Source organism: Pelobates fuscus, chromosome 4 (assembly GCF_036172605.1).
Source record: "Pelobates fuscus isolate aPelFus1 chromosome 4, aPelFus1.pri, whole genome shotgun sequence".
NCBI classification, from domain to species: Eukaryota; Metazoa; Chordata; class Amphibia; order Anura; family Pelobatidae; genus Pelobates; species Pelobates fuscus.
Genome location: NC_086320.1, coordinates 93,900,579 through 93,926,348, shown reverse-complemented (window position 1 = coordinate 93,926,348; position 25,770 = coordinate 93,900,579). Strand labels below are relative to the sequence as shown.

Below are 25,770 nucleotides of genomic sequence, written 5' to 3'. Positions count from 1 at the left end.
GCAACTACTGAGCGCAGTACAATGTCTTTCTTAAATCAATGTAAGTTTGATTATATTTCTCTATAGAAGGTAAGGCAGTGCAAGGCATACGCATTGTCAGAATTTGTCGTTTTGCATTTCAATACTGGTGATGATGCATTCTATACATTCTAGGTATACAGATTTCTATTTGGCTGGTCAACCCTTCAATAAATTCGTACACACTACACTTGGGTGGCATGTGCTGCGCTACGCCAATCAGCGGCTCCTCATAGAGATGCATTATGCCAATGCATTTCTTTTTTTTTTTTTTTATAATTCTTTATTTTATCGTGCAGGCAAAGTACAAAGCATCAAGCAATGCCACAACAGCGATTGCAAACGTAATGGTCAACATATCATATAGACAGTTGTTTGGCATATTATAACAGTGCATATTTTATATATTAATGTAGGTTTAGTAAGAGTGGGACCAATATGTCAGCTAAGAGATAAGACAGACAAGTTATTCATTTAGCATAAACAAGCTGGTAATATTGAGGTATTATATAGTTAAGTATATATCACAGGCTATGAATATGCATCTAGATTGGCAATATATTGTATTATTACACTAGGATAGGCTGTTTAGACTATTAGGGTTAAGATTATTAGGTGAAATCAGGCTATACAGGCGCTCATCAAGTATATGTTCCAAGTTCTATAACGTTAACCTGAGTAGAGGTGGGGAACATATGGGGAGAAATATGACTATAGCGTCCCACTGGAGGGAGGGAGGCTTAAAGGGTTGTTGCTTGAGCTAGTAAAGGGTACTTAATAGAGTAAACAAAATACAAAATTTAACTGACAGAGAAATTAAACCCTACTATGTCACAAATAAATTGATCACATCCATGGGCGTAGGAACCCAAAAAAATCTGGGGGGGGATAGCATTTTTACTCGCCGGGTATATTCTTATTCCGTAAACTAGGAGTTGTTTATCCCATTGTACAGCGCTACGGAATTTGCAGTCGCTATATAAATGATTAAATAATAACATTAAAGGGTCACTACAAGGAAGGGGTTTTACTTACCTGGCTACAGCGCCGGGATCCTCCTGATTAGAACCACCCCTACCCTTCCCATGAATATTAGAACCACCCCTACCCCTTCCATGCACAAAAGAACCCTACCTACCCCTTCCGCGCATATTAACCCCCTACCCCTTCCATGCATATTAGTACCCCCTAACCACTTCCATGCATATTAGTACCCCCTTACCCCTTCCATGCATATTAGAACCCACCCTACCTCTTCCATTCATATTAGTACTCCCCTAACCCCTTCCAATAATTTTTCTACCTCCCCCCTCCTCCCATCCATATTAGTAGCCCCCCTAAACCCTTCCAATTATTTTTCTACCTACCCCTCTCCCCCTATCCTTATTAGTAGCCCCCCTAACCCTTTCCAATTATTTTTCTGCCATGTTAACTAACGCCAGTGCTGGAGTGCCGCCGTGTTTACATTAAAAGGCCTGCAGGGACAGGCTATAGACACCAGAACCACTACATTAAGCTGCAGTGCTTCTGGGGACTATATTGTTTCTTTAATGTGAGGTAAATAAGAGATTAGTGCCACGAATAATATGCTAGATTGCCTACTTACAACCAGATGAGGATGATGATGGACTCTAGCTGCAGTCTGGCTCCACTGGTCTGGTGTAGAACAGGCTCTCTGGAGGCTGTTTGTAACTGTGGTCCCAAAAATCAATGTTCTGTGAGAACGGGAAGCAGCTCCATTTTTTGGGGGCCCTTTACACAGCTCAAGGTCTGGGTCCCAGGGTCCACCTTCACGTTCCACCAATGAGTTTGTTCACAGGGGGTGGAGTGTGTAGGGGATGTCCTGATATGTGTCTAAGGAATGCATTGTGTGAATCTGTGTTTGTATGTGTAAGGGCTGCAAGATGTGATTCTGTGTATGTACGGGATGCAGTGTGTGCGTCTGTAAGGGGTGCATTGAGTGTGTGTACGGGGTGCATTGAGTGTGTGTAAGGAAGGCATTGTGTGTTTCTGTGTGTGTAAGGATTGCATGATTGTGTGATTGTGTGTGTGTGCACGGGGTGCATTGAGTGTGTGTAAGGATGAATTGTGTGTTTCTGTGTGTGTGAGGGTGGCATGATTGTGTGTGTGTGATGGATGTCAATCTCTCTCCCTCGTCACTCTCTTTCTCCCCCTCCCTCCCTTGTCACTCACTCTCCCCCTCCCTTGTCACTCTTTCCCCCCCTCCCCCCCTCCCTGTTTCTTTCCCCCTCCCTCCCTGTTTCTTTCCCCCCTCCCTCCCTGTTTCTTTCCCCCCTCCCTCCCTGTTTCTTTCCCCCCTCCCTCCCTGTTTCTTTCTCCCTCCCCTCCCTGTTTCTTCCCCTCTCCCTGTTTCTTTATCCCCCCTCCCTCCCTGTTTCTTTATCCCCCCCTCCCTCCCTGTTTCTTTATCCCCCCTCCCTGTTTCTTTATCCCCCCTCCCTCCCTGTTTCTTTATCCCCCCCTGTTTCTTTATCCCCCCCCTCCCTCCCTGTTTCTTTATCCCCCCTCCCTGTTTCTTTATCCCCCCTCCCTCCCTGTTTCTTTATCCCCCCTCCCCCTGTTTCTTTATCCCCCCCTCCCCCCTGTTTCTTTATCCCCCCCTCCCTGTTTCTTTATCCCCCCTCCCTGTTTCTTTATCCCCCCTCCCTCCGTTTCTTTATCCCCCCTCCCTCCGTTTCTTTATCCCCCCTCCCTCCGTTTCTTTATCCCCCCTCCCTCCCTGTTTCTTTATCCCCCCCACCCTCCATGTTTCTTTATCCCCCCCCACCCTCCATGTTTCTTTATCCCCCCCTCCCTCCCTGTTTCTTTATCACCCCCCCTCCCTCCCTGTTTCTTTATCCCCCCCTCCCTCCCTGTTTCTTTATCCCCCCCTCCCTCCCTGTTTCTTTATCACCCCCCCTGTTTCTTTATCACCCCCCCTGTTTCTTTATCCCCCCCTCCCTACCTGTTTCTTTATCCCCCCCTCCCTCCCTGTTTCTTTATCCCCCCTCCCTCCCTGTTTCTTTATCCCCCCTCCCTCCCTGTTTCTTTATCCCCCCCTCCCTCCCTGTTTCTTTATCCCCCCTCCCTCCCTGTTTCTTTATCCCCCCCTCCCTCCCTGTTTCTTTAGTGTTCACTTCCTTTTAGTCCGGCCGGGTACAGGAGACAGATGCTCCCTGTACCGGCGGACTATACAAGGCTCGGCCACGCTACATAGAGGGAGTGACAGGAGGGAGCGCTGAGCGCTTCCCTCCTGTCAGCCCCTCTCCTCTGGCTGCGCCCGGGCCCGGGCAGAGCTGCAGCCGCCTGAGGCTCTCTGCAGAGCGCTCGGGCGGCTGCAGCAAAAGGGGGGCCGGCGGAGCTGGGGGGGATTTCCCCATTACCTGTCCCCCCCGCATGATTTGCTGGGGGGGATGCGTCCCCCCCATCCCCCCCGGTTCCTACGCCCATGATCACATCTGTACATGCTGCTCTCTGAATCCTGGCAGGGAACTGTGGTAAAAGTCGCAGGCCATCGGGTGTTGTATTCATGTCATTCAGTCTATTCCCGAGACAGGTAAGTTCATAGCATGCAGGTGGTATTTGCCGGGAGTGAGAGCGTAGGAGTGCTCGGGGGATACCCTCGGCCTATCCCGTGCCCGCACCTGTGCCACAGACTCTGTTTCTGTTCAAGGCCAAGTCCATCCCCTGAGAGTGGCAACGAAAGTCCCGAGTGGTATCAGGTCTATATCGGGCCCTGAATCTTCGTTGGTGTGGTCGCTGTTGGGGGCCCCTCTTGGCCCCAGTTCCGCGTGAGTAGGTGAGGGATGCCTTGCTAGAGGTGGGTCCTCTCTTCGGCTTGCTCCGTAGTCTCCGGTCTCTCCCCAGTGGAGTAGGTCGCGGTATCGTCACCTGCTTCGTCGGGTGTGTGCGCGAGATGGCAGGTCGTCTGACTGCTGCAGGTTTGGAGCGCCTTGCGCCTATAAGCGAGGGATGCGACTTGTGACAGCGCCTTCCGAGCTCCTCGGCTTGCATTTGTTTAAGGTGTAGCTCCAGCCAGAAGTTAGCGAATATCTTGTCAAGCCGCACCATGCTGGTTGTCCATCATTCCTGTGTGGTGTGCGCCTGGGAGGTGGCCGCCATTTTAGCTGGTTCAGAGTTGCGGGTTTCGTGTAGCTGAGGTGCTGGCAGAGTAGCTTCCCCTCCAGCAGAAGGTAGATGAAGTTGCTTCGTTGATGCGCTATAGTTTGTTCAATCAGAATTTACCTCTTTTTATATTAAGTGCACCCACACTTATTATATACATTTTTTTCATGAGAAATGGGGCTTTCATTATACATCAAATATTTAAATATGAAACTATTTTAAATGAATAAAATTTAAAATAAACTGAGAAATTGTTATTTCTGCATGGCATTTTAACTGTGAATGTCATGATATTGTTCGCTTTTACTGCAACATAATTCTCAAATGTATATGCTGTGCTGTCTCACAAGTACAACGATCCTCCCCATGTATGTGTTTTGGAAAGTTACAATGTCAAATAAAGAGCTTTCCCCATTTCAGTTTTTACCCATTGAAATACACCAGATTGGTTTACTCAACTATGTTGCCTTTGAATCTGTACGGCAGCCCAGGAATGAAAATTACCCCCGGTCATGACATACCATTTGCATTTGCAGACAACCCAGTGTATTGCAAATGGGGTATGTCCAGTCTTTTTTTAATAGCCACGTAGTCACACAACTTGGCAAAAGTTAGTGTTAATATTTTGGGTTTTTTCATCTTTCACACAAAAAATGCACTTTCATGAATGATATCAACATCATTATACATTTGAATGCTCTAAAACAGGTATTCCCAACCCAGTCCAGGATTTAGGGATTACCCTGTTGAGTATAAAGTGTCTTGTTTTTTTTCTAAAAACACAACTAGGTAATTCCTGGGTTGGGGACCACTGCTCTAAAACACTTACATTTGTGTTTAGCGATGTCTCACGAATACAACAGTACCCCCATGTACAGGTTTTATGGTGTTATGGAAAGTTACAGGTTAAAGATAGGGCTTGCTATTAAAATTTTCTGAAATTGGGGGCAGGGCCTGACAGCCAAGATGGCTGGTCACACATCCTAAGAGCTCTTGCAACAACAGGCATAAATGAGCTAAAACCGAGCAACATATTCATGTTAGCGGCACAGGGGGACCGGGAACAGACGCAGAGCAACATGCCAAACAAAACAGTACCAGTCCAGCTCCGGTGCACCGCCTGAAAAACCTGTACCGGCCATGCGGCCTAAACCAGAGCAAAGCCTGAGATCCGGAGGAGGCGGACGTACAGCCCTGCTACCCCCCCCGACCGGCGGGGGACATCCCGGTCCTCGCTGGGGACGATTATCCCCCGTACCACCGCCTGAACAAGCAACAAAACCCTCAGCCAAACTGGACAAACAGGGCCTAGCCAAGATGGCTGCTCAGACGCAGCCTAAGACCAAGCGAACATCTATTAAGCCACCCAAGCACATATTGGAGTTCTTTGGCCAGCTATGTACCTACCTCTGGGCGAAGTTTAAAGCCCGAAGAAAGATCTACAAGCTAGCGCTGAAGGAAGTGATGGTGTGGATCCGCCCGGCTAGACGGCGCCACCTGCAGGGAAACCCACCCTGTAACTCCCGAGATGTCTCCCAACGGAGACAAAGCCGAAGCTCATCATGGCGGGAACCGGCGCCGGGGCCCTCGGATAGCAGCACTCACGACCGCAAGCTCCAGAAGAGGACCCACCAGCAAACCCTCAACCAGCAAAGCACAACCCCGCACATGGATGCACACAAAGCCCGCTGCGACGTTGACCAGAAAGCAGCGAGGATGTCTGCAGGGGGGCGAAACCAGCGGGAAAGCCCTTCCACAGCCCACCGGAAAGGGAACCCCGATGGGGCACATACCCTGCCACGCAAGCAAAGCCACTAGAAAAGGCATCAGGTGACGCAAACCGGACTGATACACTCAGAGGCCCACGGCCTGAGGCCCTGTTCGAGACGCAGGGATCATTACCTCACTCAGCCGGAGATATAAAGTATCTCAGTGGCCACTTCATCAAGGACTGTGGACTATGGATAAGCATAGATCATCATACACACGGACTCAGCAAGATCTTACAGGTTATCATAACACATCTTAGACCCACGCAGCAGTCACCTTGCTCGCCTGGACTGTCTCTCTCTCAAAGCCAGTTCAAAGCCAGAGGACCTCAGGTTAACCTAGCCCAGTTAGGAAGCACCCACTAGGCTCCTATTAAGCCACATCTTTTGAGTGTGTTTTAAGCTGTTATGTTTCCGTAGGGGTGCCTTGATTATCTTTGCCACAGAACTTGGCCTCACAGGGTTATTTACAACTTGCATTTCATAATAATTTTGCAACCATATTATCATAGTCTGCAATATAGTAACCTGGCACCCCAGATTCAGACATATTTAACTAAGCTAGTGTGCCATATTTGTGATAGAACAGATTTGTTTAAGCTTGTGTACCACCTATCTACTTAACCTCTCATGCACTGTTAAAAGCATGTTACGAGTTATTTCAACGTTTACACAAGAGAGAGTCACTCTACCAAGCAAGCTGTAAGCATATGGCCTCTTGTACCTTGCCAGTAAAAATGCAAACTACTTAGACACATCAGCCTAAAATGCTCGACGGTCTTAAACCTTGTTTATCACAGTTTATAGCATATCTTGACTCACTCATGTTCCTCTCGTGTTATAAAAAAAAAAAAAAAAGTGTTACCTATGCAAACTGTTTAATGTGATGTATAGAACTTAACAAATAACTGCATATGCATATGCATATGCAGGAAGTGTTCCGGAGGATTGGAGGAAGGCAGATGTGGTTCCTATATTCAAAAAGGGTTCAAAATCCTTGCCTGGAAATTATAGACCTGTGAGCTTAACTTCTGTGGCTGGTAAAATATTTGAAAGGTTATTAAGGGATAATATTCAAGAATTCCTTGAGAAGAATATGGTTATCAGCAAAAATCAGCATGGTTTTATGAAGCACAGGTCATGTCAAACTAACTTGATTGCGTTCTACGAAGAAGTAAGTAGAAGTATAGATCAGGGTGTTGCAGTGGATGTGATCTATTTGGATTTTGCCAAGGCATTTGATACAGTTCCACACAAAAGATTAGTGTTCAAACTCAAGGAAATCGGTCTCGAGGAAAATGCTTGTTCTTGGGTAGAACATTGGCTTAAAAACAGAATACAAAGAGTTGTCGTTAATGGTAAATTTTCAAGCTGGACAGAGGTGGCAAGTGGTGTCCCTCAGGGGTCTGTTCTGGGACCCCTTCTATTTAACATTTTTATAAATGATCTTGAAGACAGCATTGAAAGTCATGTTTCAGTGTTTGCAGATGACACAAAACTTTGTAAAATACAATGTGAGCAAGATATCACTTTGCTGCAGAAGGTTTTAGATAGACTGGAGGACTGGGCACTCAAATGGCAGATGAAATTTAATGTTGAAAAATGCAAAGTTATGCACTTCGGCGTAAAGAATACACAAGCAACGTATACCCTTAATGGAAGTGAATTAGGGATAACAACACACGAAAAGGACTTGGGAATTGTTATAGACAACAAACTATGCAACAATGTGCAATGTCAATCAGCAGTGGCCAAGGCCAGTAAGGTATTGTCATGCATGAAAAAGGGCATTCATTCTCGGGACGAGAATATCATTTTGCCTCTCTATAAATCACTGCTAAGACCACATATTGAATATGCTGTGCAATTTTGGTCACCTGTTCTAAAGAAGGATATCATGGCACTAGAAAAAGTGCAGAGGCGGGCTACAAAATTAATAAAAGGAATGGAACATATCAGCTATGAAGAAAGGTTAACAAATTTAAACCTATTTAGTTTAGAAAAACGTCGCCTGAGAGGGGATATGATAACATTATACAAATTTATTCGGGGCCAATACAAACCATTGTGTGGAAATCTATTCACAAACCGGACTTTACATAGGACACGAGGCCATGCGTTTAGACTGGAAGAAAGAAGATTTCGTCTAAGGCAAAGGAAAGGTTTTTTTACTGTAAGAACAATCAGGATGTGGAATTCTCTGCCTGAAGAAGTGGTTTTATCAGAGTCCATACAGATGTTCAAACAGCTACTAGATGCATACTTGCAAAGACAGAATATTCAAGGATATAATCTTTCAATGTAGGGTAATAACTGCTTGATTCAAGGATAAATCTGACTGCCATTCTGGGGTCAAGAAGGAATTTTTTGTCCTAGCTTGTTGCAAAATTGTGCTTCAAACTGGGTTTTTTTTTTTTTTTTTGCCTTTTGGATCAACAGCAAAAACAGGTGTGAGGAAGGCTGAACTTGATGGACGCAAGTCTCTTTTCAGCTATCTAACTATGTAACTATGTAATATGCATGTACCTTACTCTGCACTCAAAAATAAAGAATTAAAAAAAAAAAAAAACACATTCTGAAATTGCTGCCTAGGTTCTCATGCAAGTTCCAAATATATCATTAATAAAATAATATATTAATACACCTAGAAGTAAATTATACATACACATATACACAGTTTAATTCTACGCATATATTTAAAATTGAATTATTTATATTACTTATGCATTGGGGTATCTGCCGGACAACCTAGGAAGTTCCTCTGCAACCAAATCGGTCAATCAACCTGATTAGAGTCATGTGAATGTAGTGTCACCACGAACACATGACTTGGATCAGCTGGATTGGCTGCAGGGAGACTGCCTGGCTTCTCAGGCAGGTCTCCTTCTTGCAATTGGTGCAGAGGGTAAATATTTAGGGTGGATGGAGTGACAGATCCTTAGGGTGTGCTACGCAAAAAACTAAATTGAACGCTAATTTTGGCCAGTGTTTGTGACTAAGTGGCTACTAAGAAAGACTGGACATACCCCATTTGCAATGCCTTGGGTTGTCTACTTTTGCAAATAGTATGCCATCATGAGGGTAATTCTCATTCCTGGGCTCAAAGGCAACATAACCAATCGGCAAATTTCAATATGAAAAAAAGGAAATTCAAGCCTTCGATTTGACTCAATAACTTTTAAAACACCATAAAACCTGTACACGGGGGGTACTGTTATACTCAGGAGACTTCACCGAACACAAATATTAGTGTTTCTAAATTTTATTTCATATTTATTTTCATGCACGCTAAATTAAAAAATAACCAAAGAGCAAAAAAAATAAAATAAAAAATAGCACAAAATAACACAAAGTCTGGAAGACGCAGTGCTCATTTCAGTGAAATGTAAAAATAAAAAAGCCCACACAGAACAGCAGAAAGATCCATCTTTTGCCAAAATGTGCATATATGTCAGTAAGTGGCTTGACGCAATATTAACAACCCATCCAAATAATACCTTATTACAATACAGGCGTGAAACCAAAATACCTTTTATATGAGAAACAACTGTAAATAAAGACTGCAGTTTATATCAAAACTATTTATGTGTACTTTCTCAAAAGAACATGCTCATAGGGCTCTAATTGTGGTCCGACCAGAACTGGTGGTTGCAAATTAAGGCACACAAACATCTATTTCTAGCTGTGTCTGCTACAGTTGTAGAACATATTTTTCCATGCAGAATTCTTGGTTCAATATTTAAAACAAGTAATAAAAATTCATATAAACCCGTTATTGTATGAAAACAATAATGTGCAGGTCCCTTTACACCATTTAAAAAGACTTTCCATGTGTCACTACGAGCCCTTCAGCTGTGAAAAGCATTTTTAGGCATAGCTACTCCGACTCTGTATACAACATTACATTAAGCTCAGTATTTATTTTTAAAGCAAAGAGACATGAAAGTGGGACTTCTCATTCAAAAAAATGTGAGCTATTTGGTCTGGTTTAGATAAATACTGTAATATTTGGAGAAATACAAAAAGATGGATTTTGATATTGACCAACCCATTCAGACTGCTCACTGAAATAATAATAATAATAATAATAATAATAATAAATCGGAAATGTCATTTTCACAAAGAGGTTTAGTGAAAACGGGAGGCTTGGTTATGGGGGCAGGATTATGCTGCCAAAAACAACAATTATTAATATTTGATTTATTTTAAACTAAAGAGATTGGACCACTGAGGAAAAAAAACTAATAAAACGAACATAAGGCCAAAACATATCAAATGCATTTAAGCTGTATTGGTGCATGGAGTGTTCCTTTAAAGTTATGGGGAAAATCAGAAGCAGGCCCATTCAGATCATTAGCAGCTTTTACCTCAATTACGAAGGCGTACTAAATTATATAAGGCACTTTAAAGCCTGCCCCTACATTAAGTCCAGTGGAAAATAATTCATAAAACAGTTTGAAGAATATAAACAAGATGGAGTACTCTTTGTACGTTAATTTCAGCCTTTATTTTCTGTTTTTGTCCAAAATAATATACAAAAAAAAAAATCATCATAGGGTGAGAAAGGAAAAACAAAATGAACCCCTTAATGTGTTTCATTAATATCATGTATTTGTACATAAACACGGACAAATCACACCCTGTGCTACACATAGAAATGATCAGTTTGCAGTCAAACTCTGCATCAGATGGCCAATATCCTAGAAACCCATATCTCCCAACTGTCCCTATTAAGGAGGGACAGCCCCTATTTTGGGCCCTAATCACTCTGCCCCACTTTTCTATCCTAATGTCCCTCTTTACTAGAAGACAAATATTGTTGGTGTGTCGGATTGTACAGCAGAGCTCCTCCAGAGCAATAACACTCACAGTAATGGGTCTTTAAACTACAATAACTGTGACTAGAAATCAGTCTGTGTAAATAAGATACATTGTTCTTGTTCTAAACTACATTGTTGTTACATAGTAGTTTAGGTTGAAAAAAACCTTAAAGGGACACTATAGTCACCAGAACTACAGCTTATTGAATTTGTTCTGGTGAGTAGAATCGTTCCCTTCAGGCTTTTTGCTGTACACACTGTCTTTTCAGAAAAAAATGCAGTGTTTACATTACAGCCTAGCCTGATACTTCACTGGACACTCCTCCGATGGCTGCTAGAGCGGCTTATTATCTCAGTCTTGCCTAGTGTGCATCACAACATATCCGTATCTCCTCCCTCTGCATGCAGATACTGAACTTTTCTCAGAGAGATTCAATGATTCAATTCATCTCTATGAGGAGATACTGATTGGCCAGGGCTGTGCTTGACTTGTGCTGGTTCTGCCCCTGATCTGCCTCCTTCACAGTGTCAGCCAATCCTATGGGGAAGCATTGTGATTGGCTCAGAACAACACTTCTGATGATGTCAGCAGACAGCTTGCTGGTCTGAGGTAGACAGGGGCAGAGCCAGCAGCTTCAGGCTTGAATACAAGTAAGAGTTTACTATACTTAGGGAGGCAAGAGAGGGCCAGGGGGGGCTAGATGGTGGTTTTAACACTGTAGGGTCAGAAATATAGGTTTGTGTTCCTGACCCTACAGTGCTCCTTTAACTCTATCAAGTTCACCCTTGAATCCTTTTCATTTATGTTGTTGATCCACAAGTAAAAAAAAAACTAAATAAATTGTTGCCATTTCCAATTTAGCCACAAAAAGGGAAACAAAATTCTTCTTGATTCCATAACGACAATCTGATTTTTCCTTGGATCAATTATATCCTTGAATATTCTTTTTATCACATAAAAAGTCCTGCCCCTGCCCACACACTCACTCACATCCCTAAAATATAAGTGTCCCTGTTTGTCCATTTAAAATGTTGGGAAGTGTTTAAACCATCTAATGTACACATTTCCCTCCTGCCAATATCCTTATACCTTCTATAGCACTTCCATTACAAAAAATATATATAGATAAATAAATTGATGCATTCACATAGATTTCCATTGCAGCCTGATAATGTATTTCACGGAATTTAATCCATCCATTATTCTAATTTGGATTCAAGGTTAATGTTATCTCAGTGCTTAGCTAGTTTACATTTATTGTATTTAGACCTTATCCACTTCACATTAGTGATTACACAAGGTTAGCAGTGAATATAAAACATTTGCTCTTTTTGCTCTTGACTTCTTCCCAATTTGCTCCCTACAAATCAAAGTCCTAAATTCCTATAGAAAGAATGACTTGGAGAATAAAATTACTCCGTTGTCCGTCTACGGCTGAATAAATTGATGTAGAAGGTCTTATTTCTGAGAAACCCTGAAATGATATAAAACCGAACTGCATGTTTTTGTCTCTCTCTAAGATAAATCTGTGTTGAAATATAATGAAAGCTACTCCACAAATTTATCGAGGAACTTTCACTTTCCAGGAGTATGTTGAAGACTCTGGTATTAGAGGTTTAATTCAATATCTTATTTATTGCTTAAAAAGTTCAGACAATTTTGTGCTTGAAATGATTCTAACTTTATATTTTTCCAATACTTGGACCCCACACTTTAATTTGGTTACATCCAATTTTGAATGAACTATTTATGGACCAATAATGCATGGAACACATAAGAGCCAGTTTCTGTGATAGCCAAGTCACCTCTCTCTACCTCTCTTCTGTCATAGAAGCAGCAAGAAATTGTCTAATGTTTACATGCTCACATATATCCAGAGTACATTTCAATTCAGTTCATCTTGCAGTAAGACTATGATCACAATTTCACTGGCAGCTATGTGGCTCTTATTTGATTAGATACAAGTTCCAAACATCCTATACTAATGTAAACAAAGGCAAAAAACCCCATATTCCATAATCCCCTGCATTACAGGAGCTTATGAGATAAAGAAAAAAACAAACAAAACAAAACCCCATATAGGATTCTGCAACAATATCCGTAACCTATATAACCTATAGCAAATACAAGCCCAACATAGTTCAACTAGACAGAAAACAGGCCAAAACATATACAAAAGTATACACACAAAAAAAGCCCTTAACCTGTGCACACTTAGTAAATATTAAAAATTTTACTGCACCTGGGGTACACTCATTTTTTGATCTGAAGAAATCCAACAGATGAACATGTTAAAATATTCAAAAGGAAAGATTTGCTATTCATTCAACTTAAGCAACTTATTTTATGAATTGCTTTTGATTTCTAGGTCTATATTTACGATATGATGGTTTGTAACCACATTACTTTTTTTGTTTTTAGCTGGTAATATTCTCGATATTGAGCATCCAAAGTACATATTTCTCCCCATGTTTATCATTTTTGTAGCACCGTGAGGGATGTTGTATTATTAATTCTCTTTGAAGTTTGTTTGTGCTTCAGAATGGTTAGTTTTTGGTCTATGAATGCACTCTAATTGCAATAAACACTCAACACTTAAATTGGAAACAGAGAGTTTCTTTTTACCTTTTCTCTTTTTGTTGATCATCTTTTACAGTGGTTTTCAAACCAGCACAGTATTACAAGTACTTTTTTCCCTCAGGTTCCTCCATATATTTTATATACAATACATTAATAATACAAATGGTAAAATGGTATTATTTATCTTTTTTTTTTTAGTTTCTCTGATCAAGTTTCTGAACTCTTACTTCTCTTGCTAGCGATGGCTGTTAAAAACCAGACTTTATCTAGTGTATCGCAAAACTTGGATCCTGAGGTCTGGCAGACAAAGTGCTAAAGATATAACGTAGCGGTGCCCGTGGGAGACAGGTTCAGGTAATTTTATCGACCTTCAATTGCACCCTCTGGCCACTGTGACCCAAGAAGTGATGTCACCGTGGAGGTAACAGAGTCTTTTTAATTTTAGGGAAAATCTTCAAGGGGACATGGAAAGAGGGATTCAATTGAGGACATGAGCATATGGAAACAAATGCATATGGAAACAAATAAGGGGAAAATGGGCAGAGGGTCACAAATTGGAAGCATGGACAAAGGTAAAAAGGCAAACAGGCAATAAAAAATAAAACAATGAGGAGAGGGGAACAAGTGGCAGAAATGTTTAGGGTTATTCACAAAAAAAGCTATAGCAAAATCCAATAAAATACCCCAAATAGTGGTGCACTTGGAATGAAATTTAAACAAATCAGTCTTCTCACAATAAATTCTGCAAATAATAATAACACAAGCACATAATAGTACAGACCATCTGATTTTTGCATATGTGAATCTACTGAATAAATATATGGCCAGTAGTAAGACTCACATGCGCCAGAGTCTTGTCTACCCTGGCTCTGGATATTAATGGCTGTACTTGAGAGCAATTTAGATTTTTATGCACATTTGATTAATTTCACATAGAATGTACAGTTATTTTTATGTTCAAGCGCTTTCAATTATTACTGGTTATATAGCGAAATCAAAACAGCAAAATAAAGGCTAAAAGAGGTATATCTACATGTGATCTGGAGAGTTTCTCCAAACAAGCTATGCTTGCCTTCATTTGGATATTTTTTAATTTTAATTCCCTACAATTCAGAGTTTAGTGAATATCCCATGATTAATGTGCAATAAAGTAGAGGTTTTGCTTTGTTATTTTAATATATTTCACTTCAATAAAATAATCTTACAGTGCTCCTTCCTACATTGGACTCTATATCCACCCCTGGTCAGCACAAACGGCTAAAAAACATTTAAATATTAGTTGCTATGGTTCTCATGTTTTGTAACAAAGCACATATAGAAGTAATTCCATCATAATTCTCAACTAGAATGGCACTTGAACAAAAGGTTTCTAAAATATTTTAAAATGTAGGTTAAGACAGTTGAGAAACCAACTCTGCGATGGTGGAAGCTTGGATATCTTAGCTGGAATACTGCATTTTAGTTTTCAATTTACAACAATTTGCTGTTCTGTGGATTTAGTGTTGGAAGAAATAGCAGCTGCTGCGAGCTTTGTTTTTTTAATTGTTTTCAAGTGAACCTAGAAACAAACTCTGCACTCATTATGCATGGACATCTCCGATAAATTTACCGAGCCCGCCCTAGAGAAGAAAAAATTTCAAATCATATTCCTATTGGTCAGTGAATTTCAGGAATGCTTTTTAATCTATGTGCGCCATTAATTGATTGACTTTGCTACAGCTGGCTCAAAGTACGGTTTCATTCAAGCCACCAGTCTTCACATTCTGCCACGTACCAGTTATGGACCATCAGTTTCTGTACAGCAAGCAGTGCATTGTAGCGGACTTGTTGGTCTTCATGATGCATGTGGTTCATTACCAGCTGCTTTCCACCCAACTGCTCAATCACCCTGTAAGAGAGACAAAGACAAGGCTTATTGATTTATTTCACAATAAGGCAGATAGATTCATCTCAACTGGGAATGAAAAAGTGCTTACAAAGTCAAACTGAATTTAACTGACTGGAGGAAAAAAATGTGCGTATGGGTGTGTGAAATGATTGAAAAACGCACTCACAGGCCTCAGGATATGTTGCTTAATGATCTGCCAGCACTTTGGTGCCACATAACATCAGCAGTCTCAGTTCTAAGTTATATACCGTATATACTCGAGTATAAGCCGACCCGAATATAAGCCGAGGCCCCTAATTTTACTCCAAAAAATTGGGAAAACTTATTGACTCGAGTATAAGACTAGGGTGGGAAATGCAGCAGCTACTGGTAAATTTCTAAATAAAATTAGATCCTAAAAAAATTATATTAATTGAATATTTATTTCCAGTGTGTGTATATAATGAATGCAGTGTGTGTATGAGTGCAGCGTGTGTGTATGAATGCAGTGTGTGTGTGTATGAATGCAGTGTGTGTGTGTATGAATGCAGTGTGTGTGTGTATGAATGCAGTGTGTGTGTATGAATGCAGTGTGTGTGTATATGAGTGCAGCGTGTGTATGAGTGCAGCGTGTGTATGAGTGCAGCGTGTGTGTATGAATGCAGTGTGTGTGTATGAGTGCAGTGTGTATGAATGCAGTGTGTGTGTGTGTATGAATGCAGTGTGTGTGTGTGTGTGTATGAGTGCAGTGTGTATGAATGCAGTGTGTGTGTGTGTATGAGTGCAGTGTGTATGAGTGCAGTGTGTATGAGTGCAGTGTGTATGAGTGCAGTGTGTATGAGTGCAGTGTGTATGAGTGCAGTGTGTATGAGTGCAGTGTGTGTGTGTGTGTGTGTGTTGCAGAGCCTGGGGGGGGGCAATTTTATTATTTTTTTTTACATTATTTTAATATTTTTTTTTCATTATTTTTTTTATTTACTTATTATTTTTTTTATTATTTTCATATTTTATTATTATTATTTATTATTTGTAATGTTATTTTTTTTTTTTTTTAATTATTATTTTATTATTATTTTATTTTTGTTTCGTCCCCCCTCCCTGCTTGCTAGCTGGCCAGGGAGGGGGGCTCCTTCCCTGGTGGTCCAGTGGATGGGCACTGTGTAGGAGGGGGCTGTGGGGGCTGCAGAGATGTTACTTACCTCTCCTGCAGCTCCTGTCAGCTCTCTCCTCCTCCGCCGGTCCGTTCAGCTCTTCTGTCAGCTCACAGTGTAAGTCTCGCGAGAGCCGCGGCTCTCGCGAGATTTACACTGGGAGCTGACCGAGGTGCTGAACGGACGGCGCGGAGGAGGAGAGAGCTTACAGGAGCTGCAGGAGAGGTAAGTAACATCTCTGCAGCCCCCACAGCCCCTGTCTGTATTATGGCAATGCAAATTGCCATAATACAGACTATTGACTCGAGTATAAGCCGAGTTGGGGTTTTTCAGCACAAAAAATGTGCTGAAAAACTCGGCTTATACTCGAGTATATACGGTACTTTAAAGCTATGAGCATACATACATACATATATACATGCAATCCTTTACTGCAAGGCTTTTGTGGACCCTTACAGTGAACCTGACATGACAGGTATAGGTTTGCAGTATTTTTCTAACTATCTGGCTTGATTCATGTTATACAATTGTTTTTCCCTTTATTAAAAGCTGATATTTTAATTTGCGTCTCCTGCTGAGACAAACACCAATCATATTTTTAGTGGGTGTCACACTTCCTGTAAGACACACCTCTCTTGCATATCTCCATTTGGTAAGAACAGACTTGCTCACCAGAAAAGGTTAAAAGTCCCCAACACTTTATGATGGGCTTTGTGTGCATAAAATGTATATGCTCTCTCTCAATTCTCAAATTGCCTGTCCAAAGCTGCTGCAGTAAATCATTCCTTCCTTCCCTTCTTCCCCTTTCCCCTTTTAGACATTGCTTTTCCTTAGTCTTAATTCAGCAAGAGAGAGACGCCCAGAGGAGGGTGTCACCGATAACAGACACGCTGCTCACAGCCTTCTTATCGCAGTGTTGACCGACGGGAGGGGAAAGGGCTGTTCCTGAACTGAATTTAGAGAAATATTTACATTGCTAGCAATTCTGCTAGCACAAGGTACAGATGCAATTGGATTCTCAGTAATTTAAGATTATGTCGTATTTGTCGTGACAGGTGCCCTTGAAAACACAAAGTCGTTTTAGCCAGTACAATTTTCGTATGTTTATAATTAAAGACCTAAACACAAGTTAAATGGACACTATAGTCACCAAAACGTCTTTAGCTAAATGAAGCAGTCTTATGTATAGATCATGCCCCTGCAGTCTCACTGTTTAATGCTCATTTCTCCCATCTACTTTGTTTATGCAGAACTAGTCACACCTCCCTGCATGGCACTTACACACCTTCCTGTAAAGTGAGATCTAATGTTTAACTCCTTAGTGACCAGACCGTTTATAAATTTTCTTACTGTTAAGGAGCTGTTTTTACATTTCTGCAGTGTTTCAGTCTTTCTAACGATACCATTATTTTAATATCATATAATTTACTATAAAAAAAAAGATAAAATATGATGAAAAAAAAAACATTTTCTAACTTTGACCCCCAAAATCTGTTGTGCATCTACAACTGCCAAAAAACACCCATGCTAAATAATTTCTAAATTGTGTCCAGAGTTTAGAAATACCCAATGTTAACATGTTCATAGCTTTTTGGGGGAAAGTTATAGGGCAATAAATACAAGTAGCACTTTGCTATTTCCAAACCTTTTTTTTTCTACAAAATTAACGAAAGATACAAGATATCAGTGTTAACAAAATTGTAACACTGATATCTTGTAAAAAACACAAAAATTAGGTGCTCACCATATACTTTAAGGCAGCAGTAAATCTTACAAGGATTCTCCAAAACCTTGTAGGAATAGAGACAAAAGACAAATCCAAAAAATAGATAGCCGCGCCTTAAAACACAGTAATGTCCCAAAATGAAGTCAAATATAAAACATATGTACATACTTTTTTGTTAAAAGTCTATGAAGTCTTTGGCGGTTATACAGTGCATGGTATCTCAAAAAAAAAAAAAAAAGGAAAAAGAGAGAAAAATAGTGCAGTATGACTAACACAGTGAAGTAGAGTGCTATAGCAAAAACTCACTCACAATTTATAGAGCTACAAAGAGCTCTGCTGTGTAGGGTGTAGACGGTACATAAACTGTGAGTGACAGAAGAGAAAAATAAGCCTGGCAGGAGCATTCATTGCAGCCTGTAGCGGGGCAGTACAGTTTCTAGGGAGACCAAATAGGACACAATTCCAGTAATCAATGCAAAAAATACTAGGATCGCGATCGCCAGCAATCAGGTAAGTGGTGATTTACTAAATGACGTACCAGGTACTTCCGCGGTCATTAACGACTGTTTTTTGGCGGATGTCACTGGTCGGGAAGGGGTTAAACTTATTTTACTGCACAGTCTGTTTTTTAATTTCTTATTTTCTGCTCTGTTAATAGCTTGCTAGACCTTCCTGTGTGTGATTATGTTACATTTACAAAGGGATAAAAACATATAAAGTATATAAGTATAATTTATGGTCTGAAAATTAAACTTTTTTTTTTTTTATGCAGGCTATGTCAGTGGGGAAGTGTGGCTAGGGTTGTATAAAAAGTGATTGAGCCTCTAAATGGCAGAGACTTTAGCAGTGAGACTGCAGGGGCATGATTTACACACCCAATCCACTTAATTAAGCTAAAGTTGTTGTGGGGACTGTAGTGTCCTTTTAAGAACAGTTCCTGAAAAAGCTTTAATGTATTTTTTTTTTAATTCATAATCAAGTGGTTCTCTTTTTAAATATTGCAAGCTTTTAGCAACAGATTATTCCCAGCTCATCTATTAAATTCTTTGAATGAATCCAGCGTTAACAAAACAATATTTGTACAACACAAACTAAAACATCTCACATGCAAAAAAATGCAATGTAGCAATAATGAAATACATAACATTACTACGGACTGCTATCAAAGAATACATATACCCATAATCACAAAATCTATGTTCCAGAGGAATAGCAAAATAATGGGTTTGAAAACAAAACAAACAAAACAGTGATGGGGTTCTTTTTAATCGTATGTTTCCACTTGTATCAATAAGTGCTTCCTAGTGGAAACATACGATTTACATCCTGCATTTTAGCAAACATCATCCATACAATGCCATTCTTTGAACCCTCCATATCATAAAACCCTTTCAGTGTAAGTTTTTTTTTCACTATTTGTACACTGCTAACTTTATTTTATCTGTCCCCACTCCATTTGTCTCTCACTATTACAAGATGATTATTATTATTATTATTATTGGCATTTATGCAGCGCCAACTTATTCCGCTGAACTTTTCAATACTATAAAGGGGAATATTAAACAATAAATGAGACAATTACAAAATGTTACAGGAACAATAGGTTCATGAGGACTTTACTCAAACCAGCTTACAATATAGAGGAGGTTGTGTATTAATACACAACAAGAAAGGCATGGAGGGAGATGGCCATTAAGCAACAATATGGGAAAGTAGCGGAACTGGAAGGTGATGGTGGAGTCTGGCCCTTTAAGAGAGAGCAAGAGACAGGTTGGTGAAATAGAAATTGTGATGAGAGGCCATAAGCTTTTCTATAGAGGTAGTTTTTAAGGGACTCCTTAAATGATTGAAGACTAGGAGAGTGTCTGATGGGGTAGGCAGGCTGTTCCAAAGGATAAGAGCCGTCTGCGAGAAGTCTTGCAATCGCAAGCAGGATGGGTGAGGGAAGTGGACAAACAATGGTCACAGGCAGAGCGGAGAGACCTTGAAGGGGCATATCTAGGAATAAACAATTGTTTAGATCTTTATAGGTAAGAGTTAATATTTTGAACTGACTCCTATTAGGTAAAGGAAGACAATGTAAGTATTGACAGAGGGGCGATGTGTGAGAGGAGTGACAGAAGAGAAAAATAAGCCTGGCAGGAGCATTCATTGCAGCCTGTAGAGGGGCTTTACAGTTTCTAGGGAGACCAATTAGGACACAATTACAGTAATCAATGCAAGAATTACTAGAGCATGAACAAGCTCCTTAGCAGCATCTTGTGTAAGAAAGGGGAGAACGAGGGCAATGTTTTTAAGGTGGAATCAGTAGGATGTGGCAAAAGACTGGACATGAGGTGTAAAGGTGAGGCAAGATTAAAAAATAACACCAAGACAGTGAACCTGCAAGGACATGCTGATATGGGTACCATCAATTGTAGGGAAAGAAAGAGATGAGGAAAAATGAGAAGCTCAATTTTAAAGAGATAGAGTTTCCAAAAGCGGGAGGACATCCAAATCAGAGATGGAAGAAAGGCAATCAGTGTTGCATTCTAGGAAAGAGAGGGAGAGATCACTGGTTCTGGTTGTCATCGGCATACAGATGGTAGCTGAAACCCAAGGAATTAATAAGTTTGCCAAGAGAGACAGTTTAAAGAGAAAACAAAAGGGGAGCCTTGGTAGACTCCAACCGAGACAGGTCAAGGGGAGATGTTGGGAGAACCACGAGAGGATGGTATCACAGAGACCGAGGGTTTGCAGAATTTGCATAAGGAGGACATTATTAATAGTGTCAAAGGCAGCAGAGCGAGCAAGAAGAATTAGTATAGAATAGTGGCCTTTGGATTTAGCTGCGATTAGATAGTCATTTTAAGCAGAGCAATCTCCGTAGAGTGGAGGGGACGAAATCCAGGTTAAAAGAGGGTCGAGGAGAGAGTTGAAATTGAGAAAGCAAGCCAGAAGGGTAAAGACACATTGTTCCAGAAGCTTTGATAGAAAAGGAGCGGGAATATGGGACAATAGTTGAAACGAGAAGACAGGCCATGCAATGGCTTTTGTTAATATAAACAAAGCTCCAGGGCCTGACGGTATCCATCCACATGTACTTAAGGAATTAAGTGTAGAAATAAGTAAACCTCTGTTTTTAATCTTTCAAGATTCTTTTCTTTCAGGAAGTGTTCCGGAGGATTGGAGGAAGGCAGATGTGGTTCCTATATTCAAAAAGGGTTCAAAGTCCTTGCCTGGAAATTATAGACCTGTGAGCTTAACTTCTGTGGCTGGTAAAATATTTGAAAGGTTATTAAGGGATAATATTCAAGAATTACTTGAGAAGAATATGGTTATCAGCAAAAATCAGCACGGTTTTATGAAGCACAGGTCATGTCAAACTAACTTGATTGCGTTCTACGAAGAAGTAAGTAGAAGTATAGATCAGGGTGTTGCAGTGGATGTGATCTATTTGGATTTTGCCAAGGCATTTGATACAGTTCCACACAAAAGATTAGTGTTCAAACTCAAGGAAATCGGTCTCGATGAAAATGCTTGTTCTTGGGTAGAACATTGGCTTAAAAACAGAATACAAAGAGTTGTTGTTAATGGTAAATTTTCAAGCTGGACAGAGGTGGCAAGTGGTGTCCCTCAGGGGTCTGTTCTGGGACCCCTTCTATTTAACATTTTTATAAATGATCTTGAAGACAGCATTGAAAGTCATGTTTCAGTGTTTGCAGATGACACAAAACTTTGTAAAATAATACAATGTGAGCAAGATATTACTTTGCTGCAGAAGGATTTAGATAGACTGGAGGACTGGGCACTCAAATGGCAGATGAAATTTAATGTTGAAAAATGCAAAGTTATGCACTTCGGCGTAAAGAATACACAAGCAACGTATACCCTTAATGGAAGTGAATTAGGGATAACAACACACGAAAAGGACTTGGGAATTGTTATAGACAACAAACTATGCAACAATGTGCAATGTCAATCAGCAGTGGCCAAGGCCAGTAAGGTATTGTCATGCATGAAAAAGGGCATTCATTCTCGGGACGAGAATATCATTTTGCCTCTCTATAAATCACTGCTAAGACCACATATTGAATATGCTGTGCAATTTTGGGCACCTGTTCTAAAGAAGGATATCATGGCACTAGAAAAAGTGCAGAGGCGGGCTACAAAATTAATAAAAGGAATGGAACACATCAGCTATGAAGAAAGGTTAACAAATTTAAACCTATTTAGTTTAGAAAAACGTCGCCTGAGAGGGGATATGATAACATTATACAAATATATTCGGGGCCAATACAAACCATTGTGTGGAAATCTATTCACAAACCGGACTTTACATAGGACACGAGGCCATGCGTTTAGACTGGAAGAAAGAAGATTTCGTCTAAGGCAACGGAAAGGTTTTTTTACTGTAAGAACAATCTGGATGTGGAATTCTCTGCCTGAAGAAGTGGTTTTATCAGAGTCCATACAGATGTTCAAACAGCTACTAGATGCATACTTGCAAAGACAGAATATTCAAGGATATAATCTTTCAATGTAGGGTAATAACTGCTTGATTCAAGGATAAATCTGACTGCCATTCTGGGGTCAAGAAGGAATTTTTTGTCCTAGCTTGTTGCAAAATTGTGCTTCAAACTGGGTTTTTTTTTTTTTTTTTTGCCTTTTGGATCAACAGCAAAAAAACAAATGTGAGGAAGGCTGAACTTGATGGACGCAAGTCTCTTTTCAGCTATCTAACTATGTAACTATGTAAGGACGGGTACCACAAGAGCACATTTATATAGAGTGGTGACAATGCCAACATTAAGAGAGCCGTTAAAGATATGCGCTAAGGCTGGCACAAGACAGGGGGTGAGAGATCTGATAAGGTGAAATAGGGCTGGATCAAGTGGTGGGACAAGAGGAAAGGAGAAGTGGAGAACTCCTCCTGTATAGTAGCAGGGGAGAAGGCCTGAAGGGTAAGAAAGGCAGAGTCCAAGTGCGGTTGAGAGAGAGAAGCAAATAATGGAGAATGCTTTGCTTAAAGGAACACTAAAGTGCCAGGAAAATAAAAAAGGGGGGGGGAGGGGGGAGGGGAGTGAAGAAGAGAGTTGAAGGTATCAAAGAGACGCTTGAGATTGTGAGAGTATTAACTAATGAGAGAGGAAAATTATTATTGTTTAGCTAAGGCGAGGGTTGCGCTGACTAAATGCAAGATTAATTTATAATGAAGAAAGTATGGAAAAGGTGCGCAATATCCTTAAGCTGAACAGGACTATCTCTGCAGGTAGCGGATACACTTATGGTGCCACGTTGGGGTGTATCCTCCTTAAGGTGTATGTTTGGAAGGGGTCTGCAGCGTGCAGGGCAGAGGTGAGGGTAGCTATATATGAGGAAACAGCCAGAGAGGGATAGAAGAAGGTAAGGTTGAATGAGAGTTCAGAATGGACATCAGCTGAGAGTTGCTGGAGGAAAAAGAATTCAGGTTTCTCTTGTGTTCAGGGGGGTTAGGCTGAGAATGTTGGGTGAGGCGTGCTCTCCAGAAAGGCTATGGAGTGTTACAGAGATCAGAAACCATGCATCACATTTTCAGTTTGTCGTTTCTAATTCAGTATTTAGTTCTCTCAAAAAATGTTAGTTTCCCATCATCCATACCAATCTTCATCTGTCGCTTCATACCTGCTCTCCTTCTCACTGCACAGTCTTTCGCCTCGGCTTTCTATTAAATTTCACCATCTGTATCATGGCCTAAAAATGATGCAATAGGGCATTAAACACCTTAGGTGAACCCAGTGAACCGCCATTATTTATGGCTACCTTGCAGGCAAGTACTGATGGTTACTTCAGAAACTGGAAAAGACAATCACTACTGTAGACAGACACACCAAACATCCCAGCATAGTCACTGGGCTAGAATGTCAATGCTTGAGTCGTTTTCTCGTTTTCCTGGCACTTCCTGGGGACTCTCCTCATCCTTTGGACGTCATCATCTGAAAGCGCATTCAGTCAGTCCATCGGAAAGCATTCTCAATGCTTTCCTATGGACGCTGGCGTCTTCTCACTGTGCAAATCACAGTAAGAAGCATGGAAGCGACTCTAGCGGCTGTCAATGAGACAGCCACTAGAGGCTGGATTAACCCTAATGTAAACATAGCAGTTTCTCTGAAACTGCTATGTTTACAGCAGGCAGGGTGAACCCTAGATGGATCTGGCACCCAGACCACTTCATTAAGCTGAAGTGGTCGGGGTGCCTATAGTGGTCCTTAAAAAGGGAAACTCCAGTGCCAGGAAAACGATCCGTTTTCCTGGCACTGGAGGGTCCCACTCCCTCCCACCCCCCAATCCCCGGTTACTGAAGGGGTGAAAACCTCTTCAGTCACTTACCTCAGGCAGCGACATGTCCCACGTCGCTGCCTGCTCCTCCCCCGCCGCTCCTCCTTCCTCCGTCGACCGGTGGGTGAGACTGATCCCGCCCACCGGCCGAGGAGTCCCAATGCGCATGCGCAGCAATGTGGTATGCGCATTGGCGCACCACATAGGAAAGCATTGAAAATGAATTTCAATGCTTCTCTATGGGGAATAGAGCGACGCTGGAGGTCCTCACACAGCGTGATAGGGACCAGGAAGTTCCCTCTAGTGGCTGTCTAGTAGACAGCCACTAGGGGAGGACTTAACCCTGCAAGGTAATTATTGCAGTTTATAAAAAACTGCAATAATTACACTTGCAGGGTTAAGGGTAGTGGGAGTTGGCACCCAGACCACTCCAATGAGCAGAAGTGGTCTGGGTGCCTGGAGTGTCCCTTTAAGATAGCCAGCACTATATGGACAACTTTCCCAAATGTTCCTTTAATCAATTTATATATTCTGTGCTCCTGACTGTGTGGTCCATCTGGACTCAGCATGACAGTGCCTCACTTGAGAGATTAATTTTGACTGATTCTACTAGTCAGTGCACCCAAATAATCAAGATCTTTAATTCTTCTCTAATAATCATGCTGCTTTGGTCCCAAAATGTATAAATGAAGGGTTGGGAAATAAACCATTTCACTGTTAAATCCTTTTTTACGCATTGGTTATCTTAGCAGAGAACAAGATTGCCCTACTTATGTCCTCAGACGTCAATGCACTAAACCTTGAGAGAAACTAAAAAAAAAAAAAAAAAAAAATTAAACAAGATGTGAAAAATAATATTTTTCCGATGTAGGCAGGAGGGGCATGGATTTAGCAAGTGTCCAAACTGCTGGTAGATTAATAGGTATCACAGCAGGTACACTAAAAACTATTATCAGAAGCATCCCAAACTGTTAAACCCTTTTAGTCGAAATGCTGACACAAATCACTTCTTCACGCCCATTCGTGAACCCGAAACCTGCATGCTACAATCTGTGAAACCATAGTTAAAAGATTCATTACGGCGCTGGAAAAGATGAGGAAGCTACAGAGCTATATACTGGGATGTGAATAGTGGATCTATTTATAAATCACCCCTTTGTGGTGCCAGCACCTATTCTGTAAGTGTTTAGATTGTTTTTAGTGGCAGTTTATAATAAAGGGTATTACGCCATTTGCACCTTATCTTTAACTCGGTGCTTGCATTGTTGTGCATATTTTGGTGGTGCATGAAGGTGTGTTATGAGTATTTATTTTATTTCTGGTTTTTCAACTATTTAATTTTATTTAATATTTAAGTAATTCACTCTAATATAGTAAAATATTGCCTGGAATTCAAAGGGAATTTCGAATAAAGGT

At 40.9% G+C, this 25,770-nt stretch overlaps 1 protein-coding gene across 1 annotated transcript in view; it reads right to left on the bottom strand.

Annotated features, from left to right (window-relative positions):
* Positions 1-25,770, bottom strand: part of ATP6V1H (ATPase H+ transporting V1 subunit H) — a 111,174-nt gene that overhangs the window by 19,380 nt on the left and 66,024 nt on the right. Inside the window, exon 14 of the mRNA XM_063450428.1 lies at positions 15,088-15,201. Within this exon, the coding sequence (XP_063306498.1) occupies positions 15,088-15,201 (114 nt within the window). The remainder of the gene's footprint in view (positions 1-15,087; positions 15,202-25,770) is intronic.